This window comes from Rutidosis leptorrhynchoides, chromosome 2 (genome assembly GCF_046630445.1).
Source record: "Rutidosis leptorrhynchoides isolate AG116_Rl617_1_P2 chromosome 2, CSIRO_AGI_Rlap_v1, whole genome shotgun sequence".
Taxonomy (NCBI): Eukaryota; Viridiplantae; Streptophyta; class Magnoliopsida; order Asterales; family Asteraceae; genus Rutidosis; species Rutidosis leptorrhynchoides.
The window spans coordinates 9,679,727-9,700,444 of record NC_092334.1 but is presented as its reverse complement, the minus strand read 5'-3'; the positions used below and the strand labels follow the sequence as shown (position 1 = coordinate 9,700,444).

The window sequence follows — 20,718 nt, the reverse complement described above, 5'->3', positions numbered from 1 at the left end:
AAAAAAAACAATCAAGCACAGTATGAAAGTTACTCACAATATCGTACAGGTTTTTTTTATTGGTTATAGTTTATATAATAAATATTATTACTTAATAAATATATTAGTAATAATAATAATTATATTAATATAATAATGATACTGATCTTATTATTAATTATAATAAAATGTATTATTTTTTTTAATAAATATTAATAATAACACCAATAATAGTTATATTAATAATTATAATAATAATAAGAAATAATAATAATAATTCTAATAATAATAACTAATAATAATAATACTGATGTTAATAACAAAATTTAATAACAATACAATATTAGTCATAAATAAAATTTTAATTTTTACCTCTAGTTATAATAATGATGATATTAATAATATTTATAATACTATTAATACTATTAAATAATAATCATAAATCAAATGTACCAGATTTCATATAATAACATTAATGATACCGTTATCAATATTAAAATTAATATTAATATTTATATTGATAGTGAAGATATTGATTTTAATACAACAACTATATTTTAAATTGTATTTTATATTATTAATTACATGATATAATATGATAGCCTTTAATGAATATTTATTATTTGTATTATAATACACATATAATAATAATTAATCATAGAATTTATAGTTATACATATAGATTCATTTTAAATTTACACTCAATTACTTTGTATTCTATTTTACGTAATTAATTCAAATGTTTAAATTATATTTTATAATTTCAATTTAATAAACGTATACTTACATTTACATATACATATTTATTTACAAACAATTGTTCGTGAATCGTCGGGCATGGTCAAAGGTCAAATGTATACATGAACGTAGCTCAAAGGATTTTGAGACTTTAACATTACAGACTTCGCTTATCATGTCGAGCTTATATAAAGATTAAGTTTAAATTTAGTCGGAAATTCCCGGGTCATCACAAAATAGGTATTTAATTGAGGGTTCTGGTAGTACTTTAACCAAGTGACGATCTTCCTGATGTAACTGTAGCAGTGTTGGGCATGTGTATTGATGTTACTTGAGGAAATTAATAGTTGGATAATTAATTTCAGAATGTGTGGACGATTATTCTTTATTCAAGATTTGTGATGTAATGATTGAATTGATTTGAAATTGGGTTAGTAATCATTTCTACTATGATTGAGTTGACCAGAATCCCAATTTAGTCGTTGAATAATTGGGTGAATATTGAACCAGATAAGCGAATTTCAATGAAATTCTTGAATATCGGGATTGAAACATGTATTAAATTACGGTGTTCGGGTAATTTAGTGTAATCCGGGTTGATTTGGCTATGTTGTAGTGATGAAATTAGCTAAGTTTGTATTCTAAGGTAAATGATAGCCATTATTCAGTGTCTTAGAGTGAGTTGATTTAGGAAATTCGATGAAGGTGATTCGGGGATAACCCCAAATTATGATTGCCATATATCATGTAGTGGGTCATTAGTAGTGACTCGAGAGTTAGTGTGTAAAACCTAAACATGAGATAGAATTATCGTGGTATTTTGTAAAATTAATGATAGATCAAGTTGGAATTCAGACGAAATTAGACTTGTTCAGTTATTAGATAGCGGCATGTTGTCAGCATTGAATTTCTTTAGCTCGTGGTAAAGACTATTTTCTAGAACAGAATTTGAAGAATGATTTGGATATCGTGTAGTGTAAGTAAGTAAGTTTGCATATCGGCACATAGCGGGTCTTGACCCTTGGGTAGTAGACTAGCAGATGGTGTGTTTGGCTTTAGACCGATAAGATAGTTTTTGACCTACGAGAATGGACGGAGCTTTGTAAGATGTATGACTGTAGGACATGTTTTGATTTAGGTCATGCTATGGCCCGTTGTGGTGGTTTGTAATACCCATGACCCTTATTGATTTAGTGATGTAGAATTGTGGGCTTAACTGAGTTGTGTCGTCATGTGACACGTTGACAACAAACAGATGACTTAGAATAAACTGAATGAGAGATTTGATGGATTTACTTTATGGGTAATCTCGAAATTTGATGAATCAGTCTGATTCGATGAAATTGACAGTGTATAACCGTTGGTATCTTCAGAAAGTGGGGTGTAGTGACAGTTTGACGTGAAATTTTTTTTGGAAGTCAATTAAGTTGATGATGGGTCTTTATAATACTTTTGGGTTGTCTTGTATTTGAGTGAATGTTGATTGAATCTAGTGTTGAATTGTTTGATCGTTACCCTCTTAGCTTAGCGCTAGGATAGAAGATGACGTGCACGACCCTTGTTAAACAGTTGATTGTTGGCTATGACTTAGCAGATTCCGAGGACGGAATCTCTTTAAGGGGGGTAGATTTGTAACATCCTTGAATTGGACCTAGTTGAAATGGTCTATTTTGCCCTTGTGTGGTTTAATATGCTTTTATTTTTTAATTAGTGTTTATTATTATTTGATGATGTGGTTAGGACCAGTTGTGACAAGGGTCACAGAACAGGTTTGTTTGTTTAATTTGGACTTCGTTTGGGTCACCAAATGACATACGAAAGAATTCAGTTAACTGATAAATACCCGTGTGATATGGGGTATGGGTTTTAAACCCACATATAGCCATGGTCTGGACAATTCTTGTCCATTTTCTCCCAAATTTGATAAGAAGCTCGTACCTAACTTCCTCCATCACCAAAACCCTAATTGATTCATGTTAGAGATTGGATTAAGAAGCTTGAGGGACTGATTTCTAGCATCCTTGTGATCATCTAACCAGGTTTGCTTGCTTGAATCATTGCTTTAATCCTTGATTAAATGGGTTTTTGTGTTCTTGAGTAAAAGTTAGGTTTTGATGTTTGATTCTTGATCTAAAGTGTTTGTTGTGCTTAATTGATGTTAGAAATATGTTCTATATAGTTTATATGATGTTTTAGGAGTGGTTTTGGTGTTAGATCTTGCAAAAATCGAGTTTTTGGGCCAAAATGGCAAAAATCAGCGAGCTGGAATGTTCTAACAGCTCCCACACTTCTGACAGGTCAACCGTACGTGTGACCACACGTTTGAGGCTCAACCACGCGGTTGATGACTCACTCGCACGAGTGAGGTCTCTCCCACGCGAGTGAGCACTGGTCAGTTTTTTTGGTAAACTTTAAAAGGCTGTAACTTTCAAACCGTAACTCCGTTTTCGATGAATAAACTATCGTTGGAATCATCTTGAAGTTTACTATCCAATGATATGGTTTTAAAAAGCTAGATCAAACTTTATTTTGGTCAGAATTAGGTATTTGCAAGTGTATGTCTTGTTGTGCACTCGTTTAGTGTCGTTATTGGTTGAGTTTATGATGTAGGCTTATCATATAGTGAATATATGATGATATGTGTTAACTTATTGTATGAATTAATGTTTATGTTGTACATTTGGAGTTGAAACCCGATTAAATAGTTGCTGCTAATGTTCTTCATCACTCGCACGAGTGAGCCTTCACTCGTACGGTTGAGATAGTCACCCGTGTGGTGAACCGTGCGAGTGAGTAGTGATGGAAACGTATGATTTGATTATGATGATACGTACGGTTGAGATGTGACTCGTACGAGTCACCGGTCACTCGTGTGGTGAACCGTACGAATCAGATTAGTCACTGTATGATGTATGGTCATAGATCAAACGTACGAGTAAGTTGTCACCCGTACGGTTGAGTGTTCTCAAACGTACGAGTGAGAGTGTTACTCGTACGGTTGATGGACCAGTTGTTATGTGCTTAAGTGTTAGTTTATATATACTGTGATCGTGATATAGTTAGTATTGGAATACGATTATTAACTTATTCAGTATTTGTTCTCAGGTGATATGGACGAGGAAGACTCGGTGACATTAGACTACCGAGTGCTGCCGGTATCGGTGAGTGGGACTAACTGTGGAATATAGTATAGAGTAGCATGTTATATTATGACTGCCATGCTTGTTAGTTATACTTACTGATACAGTTAGTTAGTATGTTGTGATGACTGCATGTTGGTTGATGCTTGTCTGTTGGATCCCAGTGCGTCCCTATTGTGTGGCTGCCTCGGTAGGAGAGATCAACCTGCGGGTTGGGTTCCTCATGTGGTTGCCTAGACAGCCGTGGTGTATATACATGTGAATGATGCGTCCGTCGCGTGTGGATTATGTATATACATACGGTGGTGGAGGAACTTCTGGTAAGCCCCAGTCCGATCAGCTGGTGGTTAATGGTTTGGCCGAGCCGCCAGAGTCTCTGTAGACGGCACTTGGGTGATGTTTGTGTGTTAGACTATGTGACATGATTAGTATAACACTTCTGTATGCTATGCCTGTAGTTAGTTGCACTCACTTAGCTTCGTGCTAATCCCCCACATCTTCCCTGCAGGTTATGGATTTATTGTATGCTAGTTATCAGGGTGAAGATGGGATGCTGGAAGATATGTTTGACAAAGCCGAAAACTCTGATGTCGTGTCCTTTATATTAAAAGTTATTGTAATATTTAATATAACACCCAGACTTTTAAATATTAACGTGTATATTATAATCAAGTGGATTTTATATAATATATATATATAATAACCAGGTCTTCCGCTGTATAAAAAAAAAAAAAAAAAATCAGGGGTGTTGCAGTGTGGTTGACACTAAGCATGTTGGTGTTGTGGATATTAGTGTTCTTGGAGATGCTATTGTGGTTGGCTTATTCTTTAATTTCTAGGGGCAACCTTCTTTTGATTATTGGTGTGTGTGTGTATATATATATATATATATATATATATATATATATATATATATATATATATATATATATATATATATATATATTAATTAATTTATTGATTATGTTTCACACAAGTTATACTGATACTTGGTTTCAAGATCTATAGCAACATTATAACCAGGTTTAAGGTACGTTTGCAATTCCAACATACTCTCTTTATGGGTTTCCATATCTGATAAAGTAACTCATCCTTAGTCCATTACAAAAATAATTCAATGGCAATTTCCAAATCTTCTCGAATACTTATCCTATCTAATTCTGTATATAATAGTGATTATTAGTATCATTTACATGCACACTTTGTATTGCTCTAACACAAGTGTTAGCTTAGCTATTGTACAATTATGTAACAAAAAACATCGCGATATATGTAAACAATATGTGATGCACAATTATGCCAACTGGAACCTGTATGCCTTTCAAGGTGGCCGCCGCAACACGCGGCTGACCACCTACTTGTTGTATAATATTAAAATATATTTATATTTATACTGAGGATTATATTTTAATACGGAGTATTTTTTAAGTATTTTTAAATTTAATTTCCTAAACATTATACAATTAGTCTTATAACGTTAAAAATTTCATCGAGATAAGTTAACATATAAAATACGACTTTGTTCATCTTTTACATTTATGACAAAAAATATAATAGCGACTAATATTTACACCTTTTGCTTCCCTCAAAGTAATTCTTTCTCGATAATTTTCTTATCTTTAATCGAAGTAATGTTGATAAACTTATTTAATATTACATTAGTTAACAATTAGAACTAATTTTAATAAGTAACTTAATGTCAACTATCAGTTATCTAACCTAGTTTTTAAATCAGTAGCAAGTTGACGGAACTAATGACTTAACAAGTAAATTGACAATTTGACATATAGTACTCTATGTAGGAGTATAACATTAGTAAAAGAGAGAAATAAAAGAAAGAGATGAATGATGTTATACCACCAAATTTAAGGGGGTAAAATTAATTGAACATCATCTGAAATTGTGGTGAAACTTTGTAAAATAAACTAACGGAATCGTTTTATATAACCGTCCGAAACTCTGAACACTAGGCAGCTAAAAATCTCGCACACATTATCCACATCTTCGTATAGGAAAAGAACAAAACTTACAGTTACACGTATATATCATTACAGATTTACAAAATCAACACACACATTCACATATACACGGTGGTTAAAAAATGGGCGCAGTAAACATCATGAACGCCGTTAAAGTCTCCGGCGACATCAACGTCGTTCGTTCTTCACTCACCGTAGATCACTCTCTTCAAATTCCTGATATGATACCTCACCTCGTGTAAGCTCTTTTCTTATTTATTAAATAATAAATATTAAATATACGTGATGATAATCTATATGTACATATGTATTTTAGTAATGTTTGATAGCTCTTATTCTGGTGCATTTTACCTAAATTTTGTATGATATGATTGTGACATGATTGAATATAATTTTGAAATCATTTCAGTTATGTTTGTGTAGTTTCAAAACATTTATTATCGTTTCTGATGCATATAATAGGATTTGAGCTAACGAAATTAATGAAAGTTAATCCAGATAATCAGGCAAAATGAGGGACTAATTGTTCGAATTTTAAAACTCTCAAGAGTAAGTGTAAGCAGAGCCGTCTTTGGGCATAGGCAACATAGGCAACCGCCTAGGACCCAAAAATTAAAAGGGCCCAAAATTTTTAGTATATATACAATTGTCGAATAATTAAGTAAATTAAATAAAATATTGTTCAATAAATATTTGATAATAAAAAAATTTGTTACGGCTGTCTTGTAAACTTCTTTCGTATTGATAAATTTTAATATAATCTTTTTATCTGTATTTAAAAAATTTAACGTGTATAAGGATCCATTTTTATTTTCGCCTAGGGCCTCTAAATTGTAAAGACGGCCTTGAGTGTAAGTTATCTGTACAAAGTTGTTTTCAAGTCTTCGTGTTAATCAGCGAAAGCGATGATCGATATTTGGAGATAGTTTAACTAGATATCCGAACGACTGTTATGAGAGGTTGATGCTTTTAACTGTTTTTAGGAACTCGTGGTTGATACTGAAATTGTCTTCAATTAAAAATTAATTGCTATTGTTTGCCTAATTCGTTATGTCTATATTGAACTAAAGACGGATATAACTGAAACTGATGCCATATACTCCGTATTTTTTAGCTCAAATGAAACTATAAATTGGAGCACGTTTTGCTGCATTTTCTGTTACTGTTTTAAGGTCTCCAAACTATTCAATGAAGTAATGAACTAGTCAAAAGTCAGCAAATATCGATACAACCAGTCTTATGCCCCTTTTGGTCAACCAAATATATAAAACAGTGCATGTCAGCTGATTTTAATTTTCACTGGTAGATATAATTACTGTAATATACGGAGTAATATTGAACTCATTTCATGTTGTCATGATTCATGAATCATGAATCAAGTGAACTGAAGAACCCGATTTGCTTTCGGAAAATGGAATGATAGATTGTTGAAAAGTTAAAATGTAGGGAGATGTGAACGAGTAAGATATGATTATGGATTGACTTGTGTTTACTAAAGTATAGAGTCATGACTACAGAATCATGACATTTGGTGGTCTATCAGAGAAATTGATATGGAGTATAATACCATGGTATGAAGACTGTTTGTGTGTATATGATTATAATTTGTGATATACTTTGGTAAACCTTCATTATATATCAAATATTTGGAATCGACATCTACTTCCCGTTAATAGCTTAATACTTAAAAGTAACCCCCGTCTTGTATACTAAGCGAAAGTGTACGTAATTTTATAGAACGGGGATGGTATTTATTTGTACGCTACTTATTTCTCGTAATTACAGGAGTTCCAGTTTTAAAATCAATTAATCCATTTTCTCTATTGTCTGTTATTGGAATTGGCTTTAACAGAGAGCTTTTCAAGGACCTCTTCGCACACTGGTCAAATTTAGATGAATCACACTTCTCTGTCGAGAAAGTGTCTGGTGGCATTACAAATCTCTGTATGTATATTTAAGTATATGCATGTGCTGTACGTGTATGCCTATTATTCACTACTATAAATTAGTGGTTTAGTGATTTAACAATATTTTTTTACTAAAAAATATATATCAATTTGCTGTATTTTGCTTATTTAATGACTCCATCCCGAGGTTGGATTTACGGAATGAGAATTATTGTGTTAGTTATGTAAATGTTGTTGTTGTTGTTTCAGTACTTAAGGTGTCTGTAAAGGATGAAAACGAGAATACAATAGATGTGGCAGTTAGACTTTATGGTCCAAATACTGATGACATTATCAATCGTGGAAGGGAACTACAGGTTAGTATCTGGTTTTTATGATGTTAATACGTGTCTACCCAAATAATCAATCATCCATGTTACATTTCCCTTGAAGGTCCTTCGTATTTATATAGCTCATCTTAATGGTCTAAGTATGTTAGTATTCTAGACTAAATGTTCCCTTCCCCTTCTTTAAAAAAGTTCCATTAGTTTTCACTTTCCGTGTTTGTATATACACTGCACTGTGCAAATATACATCATGGCTCAACAATCGCTGTTTAAGAACTGCGCCTTTCTATAGACGTATCACTAAAAATCATCTTCACACAGAAGAAATTGAAACATCTTTTAGTTGCATATACTTTTCCTTGAGGTTATCATTATAGAATCTATGTTATTTACTCACTTTTCTTATATATAGGTCATACATCACCTCTCGGTAGCAGGATTTGGTCCCAAGTTGTTAGGAGTGTTTAAAAATGGAATGGTGCAGTCTTTTATACATGCTCGTACTCTAATTCCATCAGGTAAGCAACCATAATAAACTAGAACTCAATCTTTGAGTGTAATCTTTAGTATGAGGACGGACCTCTAGAAAATCTCAGCAAATTACTTTATAGTGTTCTCAAGTCTGTTAAATCATTTTGGAACATACATTCTTATATCATGTGTTACTATCACATCATATAAGAATATGATCTTATTTTTTCGTCTTCTATAGCAAACCGTCTTATGTATTAATGATGGTTATAAATACAAACCATTTGTAAGTTGACCATGACTGAATATTACAGACTTGAATAAACCAAAGTTGGCAGCAGAAATTGCAAAACAACTTAATAGTTTTCACCAGGTGGACGTTCTGGGATCTAAAGAACCACAACTATGGAATGATATTTCAAAGTTATTTGAAAAAGGTATGTTTTTTTATATTCATCTTTTTCCTGCTAGAGATCTTTCCATGCAACAAAACTATAGTTAAGAGCTGAGAAATTGACATTTTTTTGGCAGCATCTACTCTTAGTTTTGATGGTTCTGAAAAGCAGAAGATCTACATACAAATTTCATTTGATGAAGTTCAAGACGAAATCACTAAGCTCAAGGTAGTTTCATTTATGATATCTTAGGTGCAGCATATAGCTTCTTGGTTGTCTAAGTTGAAAAGAACATATGATTTTGGGTTAATGTTGTTTTAACATAATCTTGGTACAAGGTTATATAATCTGGGTATGCACAACACTTACGAAAATTTTCACTATATTAGAATAAAGTTTTGAGGGTACGCTCCCGCATGTGCATAGCCACCCGGCCCACCCTTAGGCATAGATATGCCCCCGCCAAAAGTTAATGTCATTGTATTTAGCTTCAGATCATTTTGTGCAGATTTTAATTTAAACTCTTGCAAATTTGAAAGAACCACAGTTTATATTTGTAGAAATGTTTTGTGATTTACGAGACAGGAATTGACAGGTCGCCTTGATGCTCCTGTGGTCTTTGCTCATAATGACCTGCTTTCTGAAAATCTGATGTTTAATGATGATGAAGGTATCTTCAAACTCATTCATGCTATTTTAACAAATAAATATGTTGAGTTATCAGTCATTATAATATAATATTTAGCAGTATAAATTACTTTACTCACTCTTTGGAACAACCCTCTGTAGTGATCTTAGGCAATTTAATTAGAGGTAGCATCCTATGCAGCTATCTGCATTTAGAAAAACTAATTGAATCTTATATTTTCGGTTTGTGTTTATCTGTGTTTTACATGTTCCAACTTCTAACTTTCCTTTTTATACGTACTATTGGAACAGAGAAACTCTACTTCATCGATTTTGAATATGCATCATACAATTATAGAGGGTTTGACATTGGAAATCACTTCAACGAATATGCCGGCAAAGATTGTGACTATACCTTGTACGCCATCTTCCTTATCTTATGATTTCTTTAACTTCCACTTCAGGGCTAGTTATAGCTCTCGACTAAAGGTGATAATTTGGACCCATTCACATACGCATTGGTTTTTGGATTATATTTTCATCTCAAATGGGTCTAAATGTGTAATGGTTTTTACAAGTGTATCAGTGCATACAAGCTCCTGAATTACTTTGATTATCCGTTATATGATGCATTAGGTGTTTACAATTTTTCTATAAGTGAATTAAAAAAATGTTTTTAGGTCAACCAAATCAACCTGACCAAGACCTGTTACACAGCCTAATGGTTTTTACAAGGCCCGTCTAATGATTTTCACAGGTGTATCAGTGCATACAAGCTCCTAAATTACTTTTATTATTCGTATATATAACGCATCAGGTGTTTTTAGATTTTCTAAAAGTGAATAAAAAAGTGTTTTCAGGTTAACCGAACCTGACCCAGACCTGTTACCCAGTCTGCTTGAGCGCTCGACCTCCACTTTACCACTTCTACTTTCTAATTTGCATTTGTCAATGATTGATAATGCAGGTATCCAACCAAGGATGAACAGTATCATTTCTTCAGGAATTACTTAAACCCTAAAGACCCGAATGAGGTACATACATATGTCCAATTATTACAGTATCAACTATTGATTGACCTATATTGCATGCCAATGCATATGTGCAGTGGCGAAAACAGAATTTTTTTTTTTTTTTACCGGGGGCGAAATTTTTTTTAAAAAAAGTTGCAACCTTCTTTTGCCAAATTATGGAGGGTTTTGGGCAAAAAATATGGAGACTTTTGGGCAAAATACGAAGGTTTTCGAGCAAAATCTGGAGGCTTTGGGGGCAAAATATGAAGATTTTTGGGGAAAAAAAATCCACCGGGGGCAAAATGAAAAAACCCAAATTTTTTGCACTAAAAAATGAAAATCCACCGGGAGCAGGTGCCCCCCTGCCCCCACCTGTTTCCGCCACTGCATATGTGTATCTATTCATTGTGATACAGTGTCTTCTCTCTGATCAGAAACGATAAATTATTAACGAAATACTACAAGTTAGTGCTGTTTTGATTAGAGTTGGAAATGTACTGGTTTTTACCTGGGCTCGTTTGACCAACATCCAGTCCCGTTGTTGGCGGTGTTAATACTTAATAGCTATACCTGTTTTGATCCTACCCGCCTATTTTGCCACCTCTAGTTAGCAGTCACTCCAGAAGTTTTTAGCAATACTTATTCAGTTATTTTATTCAACAGTTCTAGAATATGGTTACATGTTTTTATGTAGACGATGAGTAAAATGGGCTTTAAATTGCTAGTTAAGTTGGATGTGATTTTACTTGATTTATTTCAAGTACAGGTATCTGATGAGGATCTGGAAGCACTGTTTGTTGAAACTAGCTGCTACATGTTGGCTTCACACTTGTATTGGGCATTATGGGCTTTGATCCAGGTACCCAGACCTGTACTTTAGTTTTCTTCACACTTGTTTATGCGAAAACGGGTTGATCTCGACCTTGTATTCATATAACATGCCAAGCGGGTCTTTTAGAAAACTCAATTGAGATTGAGATATAGTTAAATCCTTAGTTTGCGGACACATAATTGTCTAAACTGCTTGATTCATTGAATTGCAGGCAAAAAGTTCATCGATTGATTTTGATTTCCTTAATTACTTCTTCATGAGATACACAGAGTACAAGAGGCGAAAGAATGAGTGCTTCGCTCTGGCAAAGACTTGCCTATCCCCTTCCAAGACCCCATGAAACACTCATTCCCTCGTTATCAACACACACCATTGTACGTAAACTATAGAAACACCAGCTTTTTAGTTTTTTTAAATTTCAATGCAATGTCCAAGTTTTGAACTATGTTAGTCAAAGGTAAATGTTATAAGAAAAATGAAAATAGTTGTAAACTTCATTGTAATCACGAACTCTATACACGATCAATAATATGTTGCTTGTAGTTGTGTGACATGGCTTGAATCAATGGCCAAGGTTGAATGACAGATTAAAATGGTCAACTTCACATACTTGGCATTTCAATAATCAGTTGAGACAACTAACTCTAAGCATTGTTGATGTATAACTGATAACACAACGAGTGTTTAAATATGGTGCAAATGGTATTATTGCTACTTGACGTAACAATAATCAGTTGAGACAACCGACTGATTCTTTGATCCTTCAAGAACATACTACGGAATCTCCCATACCAAAAGTTTGTGTATTTTCAAAATATTACAAATACGATTTCTCACCATCACAACCTATTGAGATAAGAAAATGTGTATATATCACAAAATCATCATAGAAAGAAGTGTTATAAACAACATCGACGCGAAACCCAACACACAATGATAATCAACTAGATCATCAAACTATCAATCAATCGCTTTAAAAACTTTTCCTTTCCATCTGTTCTAATGTAATCTGAACCGAGTATCTAGGATATCTTCTACCTCCCCAAAGTGAAGTGTTCATTAGAAGAAAAGCAAAAAAAAAAAAAAAAAAAAAAAAAAAAAAGAAAGAGACCAAACTACTGCAGGAAATATTCCACTTTTCTGTTGTTAGTACTGTTTACAAACTGAAAGCAAAAATACCTGAGTAATTTAAACAAACCTTCAATCCAGTATTAATGCTTCAATCAATGTAAGAATATGAACAAACGATTTCAATCGATGCGGAACATATCTGATGCTTGCTGCTTGAACGTCCCAAGAACCATATATGGCAATATGACCATGCAAGCCATGAACAATGTGAACTGTCAAAAATAAATGAAGGTTAGTAATACTTTGGTACTTCTAAATTTTTCAATGCTAAGAGTAATCGTATTCATTTACCACAAGAGGGAGGGTCAAGAAACTCCAAATTGGCCACAATGCAAAACAGAACCTGAAAATTAATAATATTTAGAATATAGAAATGCAATGATAAGGATTTGCACACATAGATTTGAATGTGCTTTTTCAAATTGATTATTGATTTATTGTGACTTGAATAATTAAGCAAATTTAAATTCATAAATTCAGTATGATATTGAGTTCTGTTATCATTTAAATCCAAAAACGGGCTAATGAAATTTGTCTTACAAAGAAAAAGAGATGAATCCGAGCATGGTAACAAACGGGAGGGCATCTGTACTTGATATCTCCCACCTCTCACTTGACTTTCGGACGCCCCAAACTAACATACTTGTATACATGAAATAGACAAGATTCAAGCTCACACCAATTAGTCCTAGATACAAAGGTATCCTGCAAATTTAAAGATGAACAATAAGTCAACCAACCAGAAATATAAACTTTCTAATTTCAATTTTCACTATATTGAGGACTTATGGTATGCAAGCATATTGGTAAATTTCAGTTCTGCATTAGATGATATACATGAAAACATAAATTCCTGGATATCATTAAAAAATATATAAATAGTTACAAAGTACTTAATTATACAAAAAATTAGTGTGCAAAAAGCAGACAATTCCTTCAAATCAATAATATCACAAATAACTGAAAATGGTGCGCAAAAGCTACACGTTTTTGTTCAGTCCTAAGTTATGAACCTGGAAACTTACAAACAGATTAACAATTCAAGGATGTAATTAATACATATTATACACATTCAGCGTTTAATATCAAAGTTAATAACAATTACCGTTGCAGAATTACGAACAACTGAATTAACACATGATATATCAAATTGTATATTTAATAAACTGTATACACAATTACAATCGTTGGGATTGTAGATTAAAGCTACGCAAATAACATTAACTATATACTACAGGTTAGGTTAAATGAGATACAATCCCATTGAATTCCTTCTTAAGGGAGATAAAACCTAATTCAGTTTAGTCCTGTTTATCTTTAATTTCAGTTTTCAAATATGTATTTTCGATCAATAGAAACAGATCCATGATCTTCAACCAAAATTTCTACTACGTTAACAGATATTATCAGGGATGAATTAGAGCAAAATTCAATTTCTTACACAACAAAAAGAAAAAGAATTAATTCTTAAAGTAAGCACGTGTAAAACTTAGAAGGTCATGTAAGTCTCTATATGTCTATTAATCAATAGTTCAATACACGAACATACAAGAAGTGAACTATATCAACATATATGGAGCAATACTGACACAGTTTTACAAGTATAGAGCTAAAAAGGCTCATGTAAAATAAAGTTCAAAGTTCATCTAGCTCTAATGTTATATCGTTTTAAATTCAGTCAACCTTCCCTTTTGCTAGTATCAAATAACCTATGATCCATTTGTTTCGATCATCTACAACATCAAAATAGACTCCAAGTTACCATATACCAACAAACCATCACAAGATAGCCTAGTGGTTGAGACCCTGAGTTCCTGGCAAACAGGTCTCGGGTTCGAATCCTGTCTAGAACAAATATTTAGTGGTGGCCAGGATGGGTTGGAAACATCAGGGAGTAATAAACACAGTTCACTAAAACTAAGCAAAATTCTCATCATCATCATCATCATCATGATGCTAAGAAAGCATACAATTAAACAGCTCATAAACCAAATTTTTGCATTAAACTCTAAATTGAAAAGCAATAATTCATATGAAAATATGAAACCTTACCTTCTAATCCTGCCATCATGAAATAAGATATAAATCAAATTCAATTTCCAATCTCCCATATAAATTATAAAAACTGCAGAAGCAATCCAAAGAACATTCTCCAAAACCTCAACCCATGTTCTCGTTGTAGGAAATACAGGCAATTGAGGTCGAATTCTTGAACAAGCATCATCTTCAAGATCATCACCACTTGAAGCATACCCTTGACTGTGCCTCTGCCTCATTAGCCCACCAGCAGTTGGTGTTCCACCAGACATTTTTTATTAATATTATTTAAATACCAAATTAAATAAATTGCACTGCTCGAAACAGCTTTTAAAAACCTGAAATCTTCACATAGATTCAATCTTTAATAGCAAAAATTCAATCTTAGATGAAACAGAATTAAGCCAATGGAGCAATATCTAAATTGTAACACTTTTAAAATCACTCTAATCAACTAAAACCCAAAAACCTAATTTTTAAAGAAAATTTAATGAATCAATTCAAGATTTTAACCTAACTACACCAACTTCAAAAACCCACATCAAGATTGAAAATTTTTAAAACCCATAATCAAATTCCCAAAATTCTTAAAAAAATCCACATCAGGTATTCAATAATTAAAAAATAAAAAACTGAAACTTTAAAAATAACCCATCATCTGGGTTCTTGCTGATCAAAACAAAACAAACCCGTATGGGTTTTAATAACCTTTATTCTTGTAAGTGTTGCAAAGATTTGAAATTTGAAAAAAATATATTTAAAAAGAGGGGTTAAGCTCAAGAATCTTAAAAGATGAATATGGAGATGATACTCAAGATGAAGAAAAAAAAAAAAAGGGTTTTTGAGTTGGGGAGGAGATCTGTATGTATGCGGGTGACAACGGCTGAAGAAAATAAAAGAGAGAGATTTTACAATTTGTTTGTCACGCCATATTTATATTTATATTTATATTTATTATTTATATTATATATACTAGTGAAATTACGGGAATTTTTTAAACTAAACACATGATATGTTTTCACAACGTGTTTTAGATATTAAAGTGAATATAATTGGTAAAGCTATTTAGTTTAATGGCTCGTGTAATTACGGATTCTGAATAAGAAATTTGTCATTGTTTTTATAAACATATCAATAATTTAACTTGATCAAAAATTAATGAACTACATATATTCTTTCAACACCCTCTTTTAATTTTCATCACAATTACTCCGTACTATATTTTTTGTCATAAAAACCTACATTACAACTTTTTTTTACATATGGAACGTAATTACTCCCGTAAATAAAACTCATATTTAAATTTAAATAACAATAATATAATAATTATTATAATTAAATAATATTAATAAAGTTTGCTTAAAATTAAATATTTTAATTTTAATAATAATTATTAGTAATAACAAATGTCTCTTGAAATTTTATAGGAAATTTAAAATACAATTATTATATGAAGGTTATACAATATGCTTCAAAGTTTGTACATATGTTCATGAGATATTTTGTAAAAGATTGTATAGTTTGTTTTAAAGTTTTCACATATAATGATGTTTTATCATGAGTTTGTACATAATGCTTCAAATATTATACATATTGTCATGGAGATATTTAAGGTTGTACATAATGTTTCATATATTATATAATTAACATGTTAATATTTTTATTAAATACAATTAATTATTTTAATGATGGGAAGTTTAGAAATTTTCTCTTTATTTTTGATTTTTTTTTTTTAAGATTGAATACTCCTCATTTATGACCTTATTATTATATAGATTTATTACATAGTATAGATTTTTATTTTAAAATTTTATTTTTTTTCATAGAAAGTTGTAATCTCTTGAATACAACAATTTCTTGAAATTTAACGGACCAATCAGAGCGCGACAATCACATGTGATTGGAAAAAAAATATACAAATTTTTTTTTTTAATTCCTAATTTTTTTTTTAATTTAGCATGTTAAATCCAATCACATGTGATTGTAAAACCCAATCACATGTGATTCTGCATGTCAAATCCAATAACATTTGATTAAAAAAAAATTCAAAATTTTTTTCTTTTCAAAAAATAAATTTTTTTTCAATTTTTTTTTTCCAATCACATGTGATTGGATTTGACAAGCAGAATCACATGTAATTGGGTTTACAATCACATGTGATTGACATGCAGAATCACATGTGATTACTGCATGTCAAATTCAATTACATGTTATTGAAAAACAAAAATTTGAAAGAAAAAAAAATTTGAAAAAAAAAATTTGAATTTTTTTAATCACATTTGATTGTCGCGTCACATGTCGCACTTTGATTGGTCCCTTAGATCTCAACTTAAAAATTGAATTCATTTAAATATTCATCTTTTCATAGATAATAGATTTACGAAGAATGTTTTCTATAGGATTAAACTTCATGATTTATATTTTTCCCCCTTTAATTATAATTTCGTCTCTCCTTAAAAGGTATATTGCCAGTAAACTTTTGTTTTAAGTTAATCTATGGTATCATATAAATCTTTAAAACGGCGACGTCATAAATAAAGATTATTTAAACTTAAAAATAAAAAAAAATAAAAAAAAACTTTCTAAGCCTCTCATGATAATATTATTAAAATAACTAATTATATTTAATAAAAATATTAACAAGTTCATTGTATAATATATGAAGCATTATGTATAACCTTATGATAAAACACTCACATGACCATATGTAGAATATTTGAAGCATTATGTACAACCTTATGGTAAAAAACATCCATGACCATATGAATTACATTTGAAGCATTATGTAAAACTTTATGATAAAACATCCCCATGACCATATGTACAAACTATAAAATAAATTGTACAATTTTTTACAAAACACCCCATGAACACATGTACAAACTTTGAAGCATATTGTACAACTTTCATATAATAATTGTATTTTAAATTTTTAAAAAAAATTAAGAGGCATTTGTTATTACTAATAATTATTATTAATCAGCTTTAGAGCAAACTTTATTGTTATTATATTATTATTATTATTATTCAAATATGAATTTTTTTTACGGGATTAATTACGTTACATATGTATACGAAATACATGTCTCAATAAAATGTTGTAATGTAGACTTTTATGAAAAGAAAAATAGTAATTGTGATGAAAATTGAAAAAAAATTGTGGAAGAAATAAATGTAGTTCATTTACTCTAACCAAGTTGAGTATACCAATATATTTGTAAAAAAATGACAAGTTTCTTAGTCAGAATCTGTGGTTCCACGGGTCATTAAACTAAATGACTTTAACATTTACATTCGCTTAATAACTAAAACATATCGTTAAACTGTTTCGTTTAAACAAACCCGTGATTTCACAGGTCATTTCTCTAGTATATGTATATATGTTTAATATGTGTGCTAGAGGTTATGTTGGGTGTTTTCGGAAATTTTTTTTGTTTAAAGTAAAGGTTAATATTTAATTGATTAAGTATAAATATAGTTGTATAATTACTGTGTATATTGTTTTCGAGTAATGTTATACGTGCCTGATAGATTTGTCGGCGCCATTAAAGTATTACTTCATCCGTTCCAAATTAATTGTCCAGTATTTCATTTCGAGTTGTTCCAAATTAATTGTCCATTTTTAAAAATGGAAAGTAAATTTAATAAAATTTACAATATTGTCCCTAATCAATTAATTAAATTACAAAAGTAAGAGTTTTTCTAATTAATTGATTGAGGGTAAAACTATTGTTGAAAAAAATACAGAAAAAATACAGTGTGATAATGACATTTCTTAAACTGTGTATTTTTTGTCTGAGGAGAAAATGTGTCATGTTGTTTTCATCAATAAGTTAATGCATATTTATTTTTTTTTATTTTTTTAATCAGTTTGGGATCAACAGGGGAAACTAAATCACTCACGCATTCATCTTTCGTAGTTGCATAACCCGTCAGTATTATTTAATACACTTAATTTGTGTTATATCAATCATATATACTTTCTTTTATTCTTTTAAGTGTCATCACAATTACAATTAAGTACAATATAGTGAAACTATCGTAATAAACTATCAGAGCACTCCCAATATGAGTTTTAATGTTTCGCCAATTTGATAGCTAAAACCATAACACTATTGGCAACATGTTGCCAATTTACCACCAATATCCACTCGCCAACAATTTCATCCATTCTCACCATTTGATTCACGAAAGTGTGTGTGTGGTTTACTTGTACATATAACATTTTTGTAACAATAGTATCGGCATCACCGAGAAGTTACCAAACTACTTTCACGGTCATATGACACTCACACACCAGTAGAAGAAAATCCAAATCACAACAACCCTGGCAGTATAGTTGAAGGTTGGAAAAACCCCCCCTCCGAGAAGCTAATTGTTAGCAGTACCAATTAGACTCCACCTTTAAAATCAAACGTGTGTCTACTCGTTGAGGACAAACACAGCTCCCTTTCGTATACCACTCAGGTCAATGCCTCGATGGTTTTATATATAACATTTGTATTTGTAATTTTGATTATATTAATTAGTTTAGTGGGTATGTCATGGTAGCGAGTAAAGGAAATTAGAAGGAAATGATGATGTGTCGTTGATGTGTCAGTGTGTTAATAAAAAAGGTTTCATGGTTGGAAATGCTATTACAAGTTGCTATTGTTGACTTTGATTCATGTTGTTTGGCCGAGGATTAAAGATTGTGCTTCGTTGAGGAGTATTTTTTGTTGGTTAACTTAACGTTTAAAAAAATGGTTTGTTTTGATTGATTAACGGTCGGTTATTAGAACATGTTAAAAGCGGTTACGGTCGGTTAACTTAACTTAAAAATAAACGATTGGTTTTGGTCGGTTATTTGAACATTAAATTGTTGGTACTAAGTTTGTTACTACCGATCACAGAATTTCTATTATTAACTTTCTCGACTGGGTAAAGTTCTATTGGAGAATTTGTAATAGCGTAATACAAGAATTCACAAAATATTTCAGGATCATTCGTAATATCATATATATAATTATCAAATATATATTTTATACAAATTGAAGAAGATGAAGTAAGTGCCATATCTAATTTTATAAAGACCTTACCTAGCAAAGTTTTGTGATTCATCATTTTTTTAGAATAAATAGGGAGACTCATAGAAATTTTTAAACATAATATAAACATGGATTCTATTAATGTATTGACATGCTCCTCTAGAACATAAATGTATAAATTTTGGAATATGTTGTTATAATCGTACTTCGAACATATTGTATATTCTGCAATTATTTTGAAAGTGAAATGGTTGAATGTTTTGTTTAAAAGTGATGAAAGTGCATGAGTAAATTGTATGTATTGCCAATTGGATTTTTTTTTTTTTTTGTTGTTGTTGTTAATCTCAGCTGATTTTGGTCAAAAACTAATCTACAAAATTGTCGGAAAATGTTATCTAAATCTTATCCTTAAACTTAGCCGATTTTTTGTACATGTCGATCGCAAGCTCCATACGACTCGTACACGAGGTGCTCACGGACCCGCAAAAATTGTGACTCGCAAGTCGCAAGGAGGTCATGCGAGTGTGCGACACGTGTGTTCCCAGTCTTGCGTCTAAGTTTCAGATCGTGACTTGAATTACCTCGGGAAAACAATGACTACTTACGAGTCACACAGTCGCAGGTGGATCTTGCGAAGGTATTTTAAATATTTTCTATTTTTTGAGAGCGAATCTCTATAGTCCAGTCATTTTGGTCAATAGTCCATTTTTATATGCCTTTCACTCTAGTGAAAGGCTGAATGGGTAGCTACATATACTTTAAGTTAATAAACAAGGGAAAAACACCAAAATGCCCATTTTTTTGAAGCTTGTTGACTGACAGCCCTTAAAAAAAAAGTTTGACAATTTGCCCTCGCAAGGCGCAAAATGCCTTGCGTCCTTGCGACCTTGCGTTCTTGCGTTTATGCCTAAACGCAAAAAAAGTCCTTGCGTCCTTGCGTATTGCGTCTTGCGCCTTGCGTCCTTGCGTCTTGCGCCTTGCGTCTTATCCCGATAAGATTTCATTGATTTCTTGGATAAGATTTTGCTAGATTGTTGTACTTTTACAGATAACATTTCAATTCTATATAATTATTTAACCTGGAACAACAGATTATCAGTTCATTTCATTACATTT

General features: G+C 31.5%; 2 protein-coding genes across 2 annotated transcripts; one reads left to right on the top strand and one right to left on the bottom strand.

Moving 5' to 3' along the window:
- The first annotated feature begins 5,859 nt into the window (after positions 1 to 5,859).
- LOC139890539 (probable ethanolamine kinase) lies at positions 5,860 to 11,947 on the top strand. The gene is made up of 11 exons (XM_071873415.1): positions 5,860 to 6,074; positions 7,689 to 7,780; positions 7,993 to 8,099; positions 8,482 to 8,587; positions 8,855 to 8,977; positions 9,072 to 9,163; positions 9,521 to 9,605; positions 9,875 to 9,980; positions 10,530 to 10,596; positions 11,342 to 11,434; positions 11,619 to 11,947. The coding sequence occupies exons 1-11, from the start codon at positions 5,959 to 5,961 to the stop codon at positions 11,745 to 11,747; spliced, it is 1,116 nt and encodes a 371-aa protein (XP_071729516.1). The 5' UTR covers positions 5,860 to 5,958; the 3' UTR covers positions 11,748 to 11,947.
- Positions 11,948 to 12,256: 309 nt separating this feature from the next.
- On the bottom strand, positions 12,257 to 15,425 carry LOC139890538 (uncharacterized). Its single transcript, XM_071873414.1, has 4 exons — positions 14,591 to 15,425; positions 13,079 to 13,243; positions 12,830 to 12,881; positions 12,257 to 12,750 (listed from the first exon to the last, which is right to left on the bottom strand). Exons 1-4 carry the CDS (start codon positions 14,845 to 14,847, stop codon positions 12,658 to 12,660), a joined length of 567 nt encoding a protein of 188 aa, XP_071729515.1. The 5' UTR covers positions 14,848 to 15,425; the 3' UTR covers positions 12,257 to 12,657.
- Between the last annotated feature and the right edge of the window lie 5,293 nt (positions 15,426 to 20,718).

What these genes read in the sequence shown, in the direction of transcription:
- LOC139890539 (XM_071873415.1), top strand. Translation starts at nt 5,959, where the DNA reads ATGGGCGCAGTAAACATCATGAACGCCGTTAAAGTCTCCGGCGACATC. An exon ending in TGGTGGCATTACAAATCTCT is followed by an intron (nt 7,781 to 7,992) that starts GTATGTATATTT and finishes TTGTTGTTTCAG; the next exon opens with TACTTAAGGTGTCTGTAAAG. An exon ending in AAAGATTGTGACTATACCTT is followed by an intron (nt 9,981 to 10,529) that starts GTACGCCATCTT and finishes TTGATAATGCAG; the next exon opens with GTATCCAACCAAGGATGAAC.
- LOC139890538 (XM_071873414.1), bottom strand. Translation starts at nt 14,847, where the DNA reads ATGTCTGGTGGAACACCAACTGCTGGTGGGCTAATGAGGCAGAGGCAC. An exon ending in GGATTCATCTCTTTTTCTTT is followed by an intron (nt 12,882 to 13,078) that starts GTAAGACAAATT and finishes ATTAATTTTCAG; the next exon opens with GTTCTGTTTTGCATTGTGGC. An exon ending in TCTTGACCCTCCCTCTTGTG is followed by an intron (nt 12,751 to 12,829) that starts GTAAATGAATAC and finishes TATTTTTGACAG; the next exon opens with TTCACATTGTTCATGGCTTG.